General features: G+C 34.9%; 1 protein-coding gene across 1 annotated transcript; it reads right to left on the bottom strand.

Annotated features, from left to right (window-relative positions):
- Positions 1 to 1,474: 1,474 nt before the first annotated feature.
- LOC150097142 (histone H3.3A) lies at positions 1,475 to 10,951 on the bottom strand. The gene is made up of 3 exons (XM_090407438.1): positions 10,811 to 10,951; positions 9,523 to 9,818; positions 1,475 to 2,228 (listed from the first exon to the last, which is right to left on the bottom strand). Exons 2-3 carry the CDS (start codon positions 9,802 to 9,804, stop codon positions 2,100 to 2,102), a joined length of 411 nt encoding a protein of 136 aa, XP_090263564.1. The 5' UTR covers positions 9,805 to 9,818; positions 10,811 to 10,951; the 3' UTR covers positions 1,475 to 2,099.
- Between the last annotated feature and the right edge of the window lie 4,672 nt (positions 10,952 to 15,623).

A 15,623-nucleotide genomic window follows, 5' to 3' on the forward strand; every position in this document is an offset into this window, starting at 1 on the left:
CACATTCCATATAAGTGAAGGAATGAAACCATATTTGCTACACAGAACTTTCTGGGTAGTAATTGTGTTTCATTGAACCTTCTGGTGATCTATTGGAATTTTCTGCAAGTAGTAAAGCCATGTTTAAATTGCAATTCAACAGTCCATACTGTGGCTTAGCTAGTGGGAGTATGTCATGTATACTATTTGGAAAGGAGTCAATGGACACCATACTGGGAGTAACAAACAGCCATGGAGCCAACCCCTTAAGATGTGTAATGACTGCAGCAATAATATGGGGCTTGGGTCTCTGTGGAGGTCAGACAATTGTGGTCATGTTGAAAGAGACAATGGTCAGTTCCAGAGAAAGCCTTGTCCAGATTGGTCACGTTTGCAAGTGCAACTACCGTGAGTAGCACTTGTAGTTGACTTCTATCTCAATCTCAATATGGCATCAGCGATTGTTGACCTGGGATGGTCCAGTTTATCAGATAGATCTGCAACATGACACCCTACTCAATTCCTCTTTTAAAGACACAGCTGCACTCAATTGTTAGCATCATATTCCTCCAATTTAACAACTACAAACATGACTCGCTATACAGTACAATGCACCTTGCCAAATGGGGGGTGTGTGTTGGCTTTTTTCCAAGCAGTGTATTAGTACCCAGCAAAAGTTTCTCATTAGAACTCTCACTGCATTTATTCCAGGAAGTTTAGTAAGAACAAACCTTGCACTAATATTTAATGAAATGAATTTCCCTAGCATGCTCAATAAAAATTGCTATTTGGACATTACTTGATTATTCAGAATAAAATTAGACTGCAAAGGATTTTTTTTTTTTTTTTTTTTGGTTAAAGGCAGCATACTATCATTCAAACACTGGATTGGCATGTCTATAAGTATCAATCTTTAGTTGGTAAAAAAAAACTTAACTGGCTTGTATAAATCTGTTTTGTTCCAGCCATTCTACATTTTCATGCACAATTGCTACCTTCTATATTTTCTCTCATTTCAGTAACACAAGTATGTTACTTAAATTGTCCCCCTTCCATGATATTGCGCATGTTCAAATCTAGATACTTTTTAACGGTTTAAAATCAAATTAATGTTAATTTAATTAGCATATAAAACATTAACACAGCATAGTGTTGATATTTTTAGGGGAAGGTTCTTTTCATTTTATAAGCCAGTCATCATACTTCCATTTCAGGAGGTACAAGAAATTTTTATCATTTTCTCAAGCATAATAACTTATGAGTAGATGGATTTTTATCCTTTTTTTTAAAAATTAAAATATTGCAATTCATCTCAAAGCAGAAAGGTGAAACTGGCCATGTGGACTTTATTTATTATTATTGAAATTCCTCAGATGTCTATTTTTAAACACATGATGAGGTACTACACACTTAAGAACAATTCCACTTAAAACAGTGGAATATACTTAACATTTTAGGCAAAAAGATGTTTATTTATTAATAAACAGTAAGCCAATTTTGGAATGTAATCCTTTATTGATGACAAAGCTAATGGGAAAAGGAAATAATAATAATAAAATAAAATCACTAACAAGAATGGGATAAAATTTTCTTACACAATTTTTCTTCAATCCAAATCTGCATTTAGCACATTCCAGAGCCTTCTATTACCTGAGCCACTAATACATATGGCAGTGAAATGCAGTACGTACATGTAAAAATCCTGTCTTAATTCTCACATACCACATAAAACAGAAAAAAATGTTTAATTTTGTTTTCATCAGCTTTCACACTGCATGTAGCAGCAAACAAGAACCAATAAGTAAGCAATTTTATTCAACCACACTGTCCAGCCTAAATGGAAACATTCAGATCTGAGAGTGGAACAAGGAATTACTACACACATCTGACACTGAATTTCTAACACAAGCACAAACATAGTACAAAATACATTGATCCCAGACTCCATTTAACTTGTGTGAGCAGGAAATAAGTTACAAACCTGTGTCTTACAAAATGATTTTGGTGATGGCTAAAAATAAGGATCGGTCTGTGTATAAAAGGCTGTTTTCTTTGATGGACATGTCAGATTTGTGGTGATGAAGGTGGTTTATGTGCTCTTACACAAGATTCTGGGACACTTATGCACGTTCTCCACGGATTCGTCTTGCCAGCTGAATGTCTTTGGGCATGATAGTCACTCGCTTGGCATGGATAGCACACAAATTGGTATCTTCAAACAAACCCACCAAGTAGGCTTCACTTGCTTCCTGAAAACGTATACCAAAAACTAAGTTTAAGTAAAATTACATAAGTACCACTAAACTTAAACCATTTTTAAAAGAAAATTAGCTTTTCTTAAAAACCAGGATAAAACTTTTCATTCTCAAGACAGTGAAGCTAATCTAACAGCTTTCAGAAGTAATCTAAAAAAAACACTGAGTTGAAAATAAACTGAATATTTATTCAATTTAATATAAAAACAATCCTTTGCTGTATCTGCAAAATGAACAAGTTTTTGTTCTGTTGCAATTATAAGAAGGAAATGGTACAATGAAATTGACTATGTTAAGGATAAAAAACATTAAACTGATATGTACCCTAAAGAGTGCATTAGATACTATGACAATCATTACAAGACCACAACAGGGAGTTATGGTCTTTCCATCTTGTGTCATTTAAAAGATGGAACGGAACAATAACATGACAGGATATTTACAATTCAAATATATGCACCATAAGGAAACAGTATTTAACATATAAATTTATATGCATGCAAGTTAGTATCCTGTGAACTTATTCAATGCAATTTCATTCAATTGAATGAAATTACATTCAATTTCATAGCAAATAAAAGAACTAATAAGGATGTGCTTCCCTCCAACTTTTCTGAAAACAAAACTACCACTATTACATAAAAAGGTTTTCTTAGCATCATGTAGAATAGAAATGAATAGTGAATATATTTGTTATACTGATATAAATAAGGTTAATTTTTTTTTTTTTTTACATAACTTAAAAACTCTGATTAACAAAATGCAGAACTTTTCCAAGCCGCTTCAGGAAAAGCATCAAGAATCTTTAGGGATGTCTTAGGTGCACCATTCCATACATGAGAGCAGAATTCCAACATTGGTAAGATCTGGGATTTATACAGAGTAAGTAAGTGTTCTGCAGAGAAGTACAATCTTGACCAGAAAGGGTTTGGAGCAAGTCAGTCTGAAAAGAGATTTGGACTTGACTGTTTTGCTGAGCATTATCAAATGTAAGTGGAGATGTGCGAAGTCTTTTTGCAAGAAAACTGCTTTTAGAAGCAGATTAAGTTCACACATAGAGAGCTGGTGTATCACAGGGAAAGGAGGTAAATCAAGTTATTAATAACAAGAAATTAAAACTATTAATGCTATCAAAACAGGATTCTTCTAGCTACTTTAACTGAGAGTTACTGCATGAGTTTCACACAATTTCCTTAAAGAAAAGAAAAATCTTCCAAGGAAAAGACCAGTCCTTATATAGGACTCATTTTCCCCCACCCCAGTGAATTCTGCTCCTCTTTCCTGTTAGAATGAATAGCTTTCAGTAGTGCTTTATGCTTAAGCACTTCATACATCCTATAATTACTACACACTATATCTTTGCTTTTTGACATAAGCAGAGATTGAATGTGCTTCTATGCTCATACACAAGTTTTATGCTAGAGTTTTTGAAATGTTTGTTGATTATCACTGACTGTCAACGAAATTCTCAATTAGAAGATAGAATACTAATGCTTCATTTAATCTCTAGTAAGTACTCAAGCATACTGTTACATATGCTAGCCAATTGTGACACAGTAACCTAAAATAGATGCAGTGGATATGAAAATTCTTTATATTCATTCTAAAAATGCAACATGTTTCACAACTGTTTTTTCACTTGTCACAACTTTGTGAAAAACTGACAACACATCTCGAATGCACAGGTAATTAACAAAGAAAATAGTATTAACAGGCAGTAGATGGCATAGTCCACTGTTGAGTGTCCTCTGACTCCATGGAGATGTGACTTAATAGTAACAGGCAACTATCATCCTTCAGCACAAAGTTTTTCAAAGCCCTGACTATAGGGTAAAAGAAACAAGTAGTTAAACCATTATTCTATTTAATGCCCAATTCATATTCATAACCTGCACAAAACAATTCAATTAATTCTAAAGTAGAATGTTTCAGAACACAAATTAAATCCTTGAAGCTTGGTAACAATGATGCTGTTTGCTTAATGGAAAAACAGAGACACTGGTTTTTTTTTTTAACCAGCCAGGACATACAGAGAAGAGAATACTCAATCACCACATCACAATATTAATTAGGTTTATACGAAGCCTAATTAATTAGCAATCACAATTTCAGAGGATTAAGGTTTGTGAAATTTTGCTGTGGCAGCCACTGAGTGACTTCACAAAAGGAATGCACTTTAAGTGCAAAAGGATAAATTAATATAAAATAAAAGAATCGGATAAAAAAAAAGTGATGTAAATAAGATATTATGGAATAATCATTTTTGAAAAAATTCGCCATTGTAAACTACCTATCATTGTAGTACTGTATTGCCAAAATTCATAAAAACAGAATAAAAGCAATGTTAAAATTGTAGAGGAATCCCACATTGAGCAGTTCAGAAAAGCAAACCACACTGAGAAGACTATAGTTGGGTTTGATGTTAGATGAAAGACAAAGTTGTACATTATCTCTACTGTTTTATATGATCGATACGCATCATATTAAGGCAAGCAACATCAAACCTGATGTCAAAAAGAATATTAAGTTTAGTTCAACACCATTTGTAACACCTTTGCAGAAGTCTTTGCAAGAACATTGCAAACTTGAACAAGAACATGCAACTTCCTACTAGCGTATGATAAGTGATCAATGAGAATTTTGGACAATTGTTCCTATAGGCATATAATGAAGGTCCTGGATTGTTGTGGGGCACCTTCACAACAATCCAGGATCCTCACTCTTTATCTCGCCAGATGCTGCAGTTCATTCCACAGATGTTCAACAAGGTTCTGTGGAGGGCAGTCAAATGTAGTGATGTTCATGTCCACAAATCATGAAGTTACAACAGCAGCCTTAGAGGACAAGGAGCATGGTCAGTTGCATAGAAACACCAAAGTAGGAAACATTGCATTATCCAAAATGTTCAGATACCTCTTGTAGTTCAACGTTTATGCCACCACAGAGGTCTAAGGCCAGACCAGGAAAAACACAACCATACCATCACACTGCCAATTTCACAGCTGAGGCTATGCCTTCTGGTAATAGACAATAAATAGCACAGCTTTCCAAGGCTTCAATGTCCCACTGAAGATGCTGCTACATGTTGGTTTGGGTAATGTGGGGGCTTGCATATTGCAGCCCTACCACGGAAACCCATGTTGTGTGCCTTGCATTTGAATGTTTTTGTGCAGATTTGTGTTCCAGTCAATGGCCAGAATTTCACATTCAACATGTTGAACAATGAAGGGCAGTTCTTACATGTTATGCTTCGCAGCACTTGCATCCCCACATTTCCACTCTAGTATGGTATCACTGAGTATTGAACTGGAATGGTCCAATTTTCAAACATACGCCTGTAACATAGCATCCCACCACAATTCAGCAGGACACAGATGCATTGATTTGGGGGCATCATACATCTCCAATTTATGCTGCCTACAAACAAACACAACTCATTACATGGCACGATGTAATGTAAATCTTTTGATACCAAAGCCGGTGATGATAGTCTCAGCTGTTTACTCTGAAGATAAACCCAGCAAACCATGACAGACTGTAGAAAACAAATTCAGCCAGAGAAGCATGTGTAATTGTCTGCAAGAGAAGGAAAAGCTGAACTCCAGATAGTTTAAAGGGCCAATCATGTAAAAGAACACAAACAGAAGAGAAAAGTTGCTAGTAATTAAGTTAGAATATGTGGCAGGAGAACAGAGAAACATCTATGAACGAAAGCAAAACAAAAAATAAATTCAAGTAGACTAGTAAGAATACAGAAGATAAATATCAAGTAGGTACAAAATGTTCTGAAGGCTATGGACAAAAGCTTAGACTGAAAGAAAGAGTAAAAAATCAGACATTGAATACATTCTAGATATATGAAGCCATTATTTTGAAAGAGCACTAGATGAAAGAAAAGAGAAAAATAGTGGCAGAAAATTTTCATGAGGTACCTTGTCACAGCAAGAAATGCTTGAGTATAGAAGCACAAAAATTTATGAGCATACTGCATAACTCAGAAGGAATGGTCAAGAGGCTAAAACCAAGGTGAATGGCCATCAAATATAAGATGAGAGCTGAATGCAAGTAGTCCTAGAACGTAGTACAAACACAGGCAACTCGTTGCAAAGGTGGGGAAAGTTCTGATCACTAATCTTGGTATTTTCCATAATGTAAAAACACATTTCCTAGGAAATGTATGCTGTTATTACATTATGGTAGTGAGGTCACTACCCAGACCGGTTTCAGCCTTTTTTGAGGCTTCATCAGTGAGTAGCTAGACCAAATTAATACCAAAGGGTATAGCGAAAAGAACTTATATACTCTGCTATGAATTGTCCAAAAGGTGCACCCATTAAGTTACTTAAATATAAAGAGCCAACAGGCTTCATTTCTCTGATTTCAATCCTTGAGTTTCTTATTCGGTTTTAAAACAATGTGGGATCTTATATCCCCTTCATTTAATTAAAACTTAACATGACTATTAGAGGAATTTGAAAACTAGGCATTCCCAGTAAAGTATCCAAGCATATTTAAGAAAAATTGCAGAATAAATTGGGGTTGTTGGGATCATTTTCATGAAGATACCTTGTCACATGACTAAGTGCCAGGAAAAACAGCTGTTCATAAGTATCATGTTGTATAAATGGGATACTTGACATAGTCTGTATTCAAGAGGCAAGTCACTGTTAAAACTGAAGTACAGAAATATGATGATGTAAAATCATGTATGAGACAAGGGTGCATACTATCCCCAATGTTATTCAGCAAATTAATGAAAAATGCATGCAAGAGATCTCTGGCATGAAACAAAGTGAATTAAGATTTGGGATTCAATGGTAATGACTATACAGCAGATACCACTAATACAATTTTATTGAAGTGATTATCAATCCAACGGTTCTGTTTTCAAGTCCAAAGAGCGGGAGAGAAATTACCTTAGGATGTAAATGTAATGCCAGGAAAGATATCCCCTTTTGAATAGTTTTCTGGTGCAGTGTAAATGGACTGTGTTCACAGATATGGGTTCCAAGAAAATTAGGAGAGTGAACAGCATTAATGGCAGAATCATTAAAAACAAAGCTATTAGGAAGTTGTCATTGTCAGCATTAAAGAATATGCTAGTAGAGTAATTTAAGATGGTATGGTCACAAGAGAATGGGAGGAAAAGTAAGCAAACCAGGCGTTTGATGCGAGAATCAAAAACACAGAGGAAGATCAAGAGATCTAAAGGTGAATTGATGAAGTCAAAAGTGCCTTAGAAGATAAATATAAGATCTGAAAATAGTGGAGCTGACATATGATAGACTAATTTTACAATATGTACTGCATCAAGTCATGATTCAACTTCTGTACTTGATCACATATGTTGTGGCCACAATAGACAATACATCTAAAGCACAAACATGCAACAATCTCATTCCCTTTATGCTCTCTTTCAATGCTTTATTCACTTCAATTTTTGTATTACTTAAAAAAAAAATTTTTCCCTTCATTTATTTTCCTACAGTAAAACTGCATAAATCACAGACATTTTATATTAAATCATGTAATTACACTGAATTGTTTTTTTTTTTTTTGAAAGAATTTTCTTTGAATAACAGTGCTATGTCAATGCCAATAAAATTTGGAATTATAACATTTATAAAACAGGGTTTTACATTTTTGACTCTGCTCAAAATGCTCTTTCACATATGAGTGTATGTAGCAAAAAATTAGAGAAAAAAAAAACTTATTTTGTTGACAAGATTTGGATCATCTTGCAAGCACTTACTGTTCCTGCTTGGTTAAGTGTAGTATCCCCTCTCTAATATACAATCATTGCTTCACACAGTGGAAAGGATATTTGTAAATGCTTTTAGACAGCAGATACTTTTTACTGACCAGTATAAGACCACTGCACCGAGATCTGAAGTTGCTTGAAGGTGGTGTACACATGATCACTAGCAAAGGATTCAGAATTATTTACCCCTTAACCTACTCACTAGAGCTTGATGTAAAGTTATGCAAGACAAGGGTGCACACTATCTCCATTGTCATTCAGGAAATTAATGATGAAAAAGGGATCTCTTTGGTATGACACTGAATTACCATCTTTTTTTGAACGGAATGAATTAAATGTTGGTTTGACTTTCAGGATATTCTATCCCTTATTTTACAGACTACCAAAAACATGCTGAAACTTTTGTGGGTGGAAATGAAATCAAAAACATAAAATGAATGCAATACAACACTTGTTGCAAATGCCCCCATACAGAACAGGATTTGTTGGTTTCTAATAGGCTATTCACTCGCAGTACATAGCTGAAATACGAGAATTTTAGAATGAACAGTGTGTATCCACCTTGCGAATTAGAAAAACTGTCTGCTGCTTTTACTACACAAAAATTCTAATAATCTCTTGTCATTATTTCAAATAGATCACCTGATAAGTGGTGATCATTGAAATGAGCACAGCAGGAATAAGAATATTGACAACAACCAGTTCCAAGCCTCTTAATTTGTTGGCTACAATTTTTGTTTAATGTTTATGATTTGGTTTGCTTTGTACTATTCTCTATCATGCAAAAGTACTAATGAGACTTATTGCATAGGAATATAGTGTAGTAGGAAAATCAAATGGACCAACAAAAGTATGCTTTCTGTTACAAGAAAATGCAGTGTAGTTTGTATTATTAAAAAATGTACCCACTGAAACTTGCTAATTTTCACTAGAAAAAAAAAAGTATATATATACGCCCACATCTTTGCCCTTGTTTTTAATTTCTGCTAGTTTTGCTCACTGTACTATATTTTAATGTGACTAATAGAATTAAAATTTTAATACAAGTTAAACTATACTAGAATACTGAGTTCTGTATTTAGGTTTAAATAATGGTTGCATCCCCCCCCCTTTAATGTAATGAATTAAATATTGGTCTGATGCCACCAGCTATAACTTTAGGTGTGATCACTTCTACTTGTTTGCACATTACTTTTGTATTGTGCACATTTTTGTTACAGAAAGAGAAAAAAAAAAACCTTATTGTAGTCATTAACCCTTTTTGGGAAATATAATAAAACTAAAAGTTTAGAGTGGTTTTGAGCATTGCTGCAATCTCTTAATCTTCCCAATTTTTTTTTGTACGTAAGTATATACTACAGGTGTGATACTGTACTTTTAATTCACTACTCAAATGGTTAATAAGTTCATTTCCAATGACATATTAAGATTTGTATCATTACAAGTGCAATAATCAAGCACTTAACCAAGGAATGTGTGCAAAACTTATAACAGACCATAAAGGGATAGAAAAAAAAAATTAAATACCTGTAAAGCGCCAATAGCAGCACTTTGAAAACGCAAATCTGTTTTGAAATCCTGAGCAATTTCTCTTACTAGACGCTGAAAGGGCAACTTCCTAATCAGCAGTTCAGTGGACTTCTGATAACGTCTGATTTCTCGAAGGGCTACTGTACCAGGTCTGTAACGGTGAGGCTTCTTCACACCACCAGTGGATGGTGCACTCTTTCGTGCAGCTTTGGTGGCCAACTGTTTCCTGGGTGCTTTTCCACCAGTGGATTTACGTGCAGTTTGTTTTGTACGAGCCATAGTCTTTCAATTCCCTATTATTTTGAGATAATAGCATCAATCAATTTACACTGTAAAACATTATAAAGAATGATTAATTGCTCCATAGTACTCAGAGAAGAAATAACTTATCTAACTTTCCTATTACAAGCCATAATTATGGTATCATATTATCCCAATTTTAAATTTAAAAAAATCTCGTTATATATTTAAAACAATGTTCCTGGTTTGCTTCAGTCTGAAATTAATGCAAACTGAAATACTGAGTTTAGTTACCATTCTATTTTTTTTTTTTTTATAAGCATAAGGACCTTAAAATTATTGCTGTCTGTATTTCAATAGAAAATTATTCAGCCAAATTCTTTTATTTAATGTATTTCTAGTGACAACTCACTTAAGTTAATTAGAAGACTTAACTAAATTACTTATTGATTCAACAACTATCATTTGGTAAAAGAATTATACAATTATATTTAGGAAAAAATGTTTATCAGAAAGTTAGTGATCGGGTGTGACCTAAATTATAATGGAAAATACTTCGTTATTCAATGTTTTCATTTATAAATGTGCTTAATAATGTTCTCAAATTTCAAAAATAGAAGTACCGTAGGATAGTTCCACAAGAACAGCGGTGGCGGCGGGGAGAATCACGAAAATAATCGCTTGACTAAGTTTTATATGATGTGCACGAGTTCGAATTTGTTCGTTACATTCCCGATCACATCTGGGTAAGACAGGTATTAAGTTTCATTAGCCCGCCAATTTCTTCCAAGAATGCAAACTGTTAATTCTCTTAACACTTAATTCTACATAAAGTAAACGAAAAAATTACTACATTATTATCTTTTACGAATTTTTGAAATCCTGTTCTCACAATCATAAGAAAACTAAATGGCACATAAATCCTGTCGTCAGGGTTAACGGACAACAAAATGGCGTCCAAAGAGCGCCAAAATACTAAGCCTATCATTGTTAAATTACTGTCGAAGTTATCTAAATATACTCAAAACATTTTCTTGTCACTTACCCTTCTCAATATGAAACTTGCAATATATATAATAGAGACTTGATGTATCAAATGGATTATTACACACGCTTACCAACACTGTAATTCAAGAATGCCGTTTTAAGAAAAACTCAGCTTGTACAGAAGGAAAACACAATGACTATCTTCGTTCAAGAATAATAACATTGACATCACATATGTGAAGTGACGTCACACTGACCCCTTTTCTTATTAGTTACTCTTCACCAGTGAATTGTGATGATTGGGTGTTTCAAACTAAATGATGATTGGTTAATATGCTCAAACTTCTTGAATGTTATTGGCTATCATGAATGTATTCTATTGGTCTAAAATAAGACTTCACAATCCACTACAGGTAGAAAGGAAGAGCAAGTAGCGATATAGAGATGTAACTAAGTTGGCTTGTGATTTAAAGAAAATGTAGTATGTTCGAAATTAGTTGTGAAATAATTGCTATATATAGTAAAGATGACTTATAACAGTGTTAAGATGGCTGGAAAAGCGCTTCTCTGAGAATAATATAATATTCCCTTTTGTGCTTTGTAGTTTCTGTGCAATCAGTTTAATAACGTCATTTTGGTTTACTCTTCTGATTTAATAAAGAAAAGATGCAATTTTTCCCATGTTGTGAGTACTCAAAATTAGTGAGGATTATTCTGCATTAATCTGAAGTGTTTGTAAACATATGATTAACTGCATCGCAGTTGGAAGAAACTCCCTTTTTATACATAGTAAAAGCCATTGTCATTTGTTAAGTATATTTATGTAAGCGAATGTAATTATCAAATACAGTGCACGGGTATTTAAATATCTAAATGGCTTAACGCCTAAATTTTGTGACACAATTGCAGCTATGAAATTTTTCGTTAGGGTACGATTCAAAGATTTCTTACAGCCATACAAAATGAAATGTTCATGTGATGTTTGCCTTGTAGCAGTTTAAGGAAAGTAACGTTTACTTGAAAAGTTAATGTTTAATAGAAAATTGTTACTGCTTATTATGACATGGCAATGTCCTTTGGTATAACTTGCGTGTCATGGAAAATTCAGTAAACAAAATAATTAACAAACTGTGATCTAAGGTACGACTACAGGAATTATATCTAGATTTTCCTGTGATGCTAAATCAAATTTTCTGATTACTGATTCAAATAGAACTACAGACAGGAGAATGAAATGTGCCATGGTGTTAGGCATGAGTAATGTGAATGAAGAAAACAAAAAAATATTTAGCAAATACATATGAAAGATTATTTTACACAGATAAAATTGCTTTCATAAACTGATTTTGCTTAAATATGGGCAACACAATAACACTTGGGGTGGTGGGTGGGTAATATTTAAAATATTAGTTATGACTGTGACTATAGTGATTCAAGCTGTAGAATTAGTGAAATAGGTTTCACTGAAAATTATGAAACCATGTTGTCATGGGTATTAATAGGACAGCATTGTTGGAAGCAATTCTTGCTTCCAAGAATGGAAGCAATTGGTCAAATTCAATACTACCTAGAAATGCCACAAAAAACATTGGAAATATCTTGCAATAGTTGCAACATGCACACAAACTGTTGAAATGGGCTGAAGTCCTAGGAGGGACAGGGACATACTCTATGGGTTTTTGTAGACAGTAATAGTTGTTAGGCAGAAGACCTAAGTAACAGACTAAAATTTGCACTTTTGCCTTTAAAGTATGATGATGTTTTTTGATAGAGTGCAGATGTCAATGGCAGTGTGAGCATGACAGTGGAGGTGTTTATTTGGTTTGCCCATAATAAGATGAGTTTCAAGTAGACCTGGAATAAGAGGATAGGGAGTTGGAGAGCAGATACTGGCAGCAGTTTGAGATTTGAAATTATATTTCTTCAAAATATTGGCTTTTTTTTTTAATTCCAAAGTGTCCAGAGAAATAAGAATAGTAACAGTATTGCTATAAACTGTATGTTGAGAGGACTTTTTTCTTTAATGTGGGGGTCTGTACATGAGACTGGTTGGTGAACCTATAATACATTGGTACTGTTTAAGTATGAAGGAAGGATCAAGTATACCACAGCCCTCTCAATATATGCTTTACAGAATTACTGTTAATATTTCCTATATCTCTGAGGCACTTAAGGAAAAAAAAGCCAAAACTTTCGAGAAATATAATTTCAGATTCATTTCATTCTGTTAATAAAAACTATTAACAGAGCCATAAATTATGTTCTAAACAGGCTTCCCTCATAGCTAACCTTAATCATATTTGTTGCATGTCATCTGTTAATTGTACTTGATCTAATGTCCAATTCTTTCTCCCGTCCCTTCAGGACAGTTAATACATTTCCTGTTTTTTTTCTCTCTAAAAGCCATAGTCTCAACTGAGTTATGCCAAGCCTGTGGACAAACAAAATGTTTCTATAAACATAATGAATCCTAGAGCAGAACATCCCTGCTGATAGATATGCAGTAATGACAGTCAGTACAGTAACAAGGGTATGAAGCACCTGTGGCAAGTTTCTAACTTGCACACCCCCTCTAACCCAAAAATTTAAATATAACAAGTTAAATTTTACTAAATGCAATATGTTAAATACTTACTATTAACCCCATCAAAATGAGTTGTAGAATTAGTGTCTAAAGTGGTGTATTGCCGAAATTTAAAAATATAATATAAAATAGCGGACTTTTATATCTATTTATTTTTTTACGTTTTGCACCCTTGGTGTGTGCCTCTTTTGCCACGCCCTCATTACGGCACTGATAATAGTACTCAAAAAACATTATGGCAAGCAACAAAGGAATCAGTGATAGAGAGGTGGAAGGCTGCTAAACCTGCTTTATGACTATAAATAAATACAACCTTTTCTGTTTTTGGTGGGTGAAAATCCAAATCATTGACAAAAAAGTCACTAATTTGCAATTAGTAAAACAGATCTGGTATTCAAACAATGTTAGATAAGGTACAACAAATACGATTAACTTCAGCTGTGAGCTGTTTAGAACAGAAGTTGATGGTTTCTGTTCTAAAATTATGATTATTATAGTGACCTCCAGAGTAAACAGAGTCATTATGGGAGGTCCAACAACAATTTCATGAAAAAGTCTACTTCTCACATCCTTCTTCACCGCATCTTTATACAACTTACAGGGATGACCTCTCCTTCTTCCCATTTTAGTGTCCACTCTTTTTATAATTCTTTTTGTATTAATCTGGTAGAATCACTTAACTTGAAAGTCTCATCACATCTCTTCTTTCCTCCTAATCTACCAAACTTTGTAATCTAAATTCTCTCAACCATTCTGCATAACCAACACTAAAGAGTCTCGATATCACTTTGGTCATTCATGTTTTGATCCTCTCTAGTGTTTCCACATCACAATGAAAACTAGGTGACCAAATCTGAGCATAATAGTTCAGGTGCAGTCTGACTGATGCCTTATTTAGAGGAACCACCACCACCACCTCATCGCTACATGTCAATGTACTTTTTATCATAGCTGCAATATGATGTGCAGTCTTCGTAGCACTTGTGATGTGCCCTCAGAACATCAGTCCACTGTCTGCCACCACTACATGATCCTGAATCTCATCCACTTCCTAAAGTACAGCTCCACGAATACAGTATGTAAACTTATATCTGAGTATACCCCAAGCTGTAACACCTTGAATTTATTAATATTAAAACTGCAACCTCACTAATTTGTCCAAACTCTCAAAGGGTGCGCCCTGTAGTATTCCAGAGAAATGTGTCCAGAAATCCTCTCTCCTTCCTGGTTCATCATTTCCACTCCATGGCCACCATGCACCCTTTCACAGTCTCTATTCTGCCTCCCTATGTGTCCGTTCAAGTCTCCTCCGACAATCACCATCTCGTTTTCTTCCAGTTCCCTCATTTCTTCATCTAGCACATTCCAGAATTCATCTTTCTCTTCTGCTGTACAGCCAACTTGTGGGGTGTATACACATAAGACGTCCAGTTGCTCTTCTCCAAGACCCAGTTTCATTCGCATGATCCTGTCGTTCCTCCTACCCACTTCCAGTACTTTGCCCTTCATTCTGCCCCACACCACAATTCCGACACCATTTCTTCCCTCTTTATTCGCTCCAGAATAGAACAATTTATACCCGTCTCCTAGTTCCTTCACCTTTTCTCCCTTCCACCTTGTCTCCCGCACGCATAAAATGTCTTACTCTTCCTCATCGTGTCTGCCACCTCTCTTTCCCTTCCAGTCATGCTTTCAACGTTCCCACTTGCTGGGCTCGCTTCTTTAACTTCATCCGCCCTTGATGCGGTAGCCCTCGTCCACTTCTTGCAGCTATAGGGCGATGTGGCGTATGTCGCTTAAGGGATACGCCCTAGCCCTTGTATCACTTTCTTTTCGACTCACTTAATCATATCTAGAGCTGGCAGTGAAGTTTTATGACCGGATGCCCTTCCTGACATCAACCCTTGCCATTTATCTGGGCTTGGGACCAGCACCTATTGGGGCTAGCTTGCCCCCTTCGGTGGCTGCAATAGGCAAAATGACATAGCACGATAGGAAAGATTCACCCCCTAGTCCTCGAATACTCTAATAACATTGGGGGTAAGGAGCAAGAAGAAAAGAAAGAAGGGTAGAGGACCAGTCTACAGATAATATAACAGATGTATATTACATGAAGTAAGGCATGGTCCAGCATCAGGTACCTCTGGTTTGCCATGCCTGTACTGACTAAAGTGAGCCCATGAGTTGATCGCCCCTGATGGATTATAAGACAAAAATTAAGAAAATCTCCAAAGGCTATTTTTTTTTTTTTTTATTACAAGAGAAAATTAATGCAAAACGATTACAT

Source organism: Typopeltis vanoorti, chromosome 17 (genome assembly GCF_054136105.1).
Source record: "Typopeltis vanoorti isolate ZY-2024b chromosome 17, IOZ_Tvanoo_1.0, whole genome shotgun sequence".
Classification (NCBI taxonomy): Eukaryota; Metazoa; Arthropoda; class Arachnida; order Uropygi; family Thelyphonidae; genus Typopeltis; species Typopeltis vanoorti.

What these genes read in the sequence shown, in the direction of transcription:
- LOC150097142 (XM_090407438.1), bottom strand. Translation starts at nt 9,804, where the DNA reads ATGGCTCGTACAAAACAAACTGCACGTAAATCCACTGGTGGAAAAGCA. An exon ending in CTGCTATTGGCGCTTTACAG is followed by an intron (nt 2,229 to 9,522) that starts GTATTTAATTTT and finishes ATACGTTTTCAG; the next exon opens with GAAGCAAGTGAAGCCTACTT.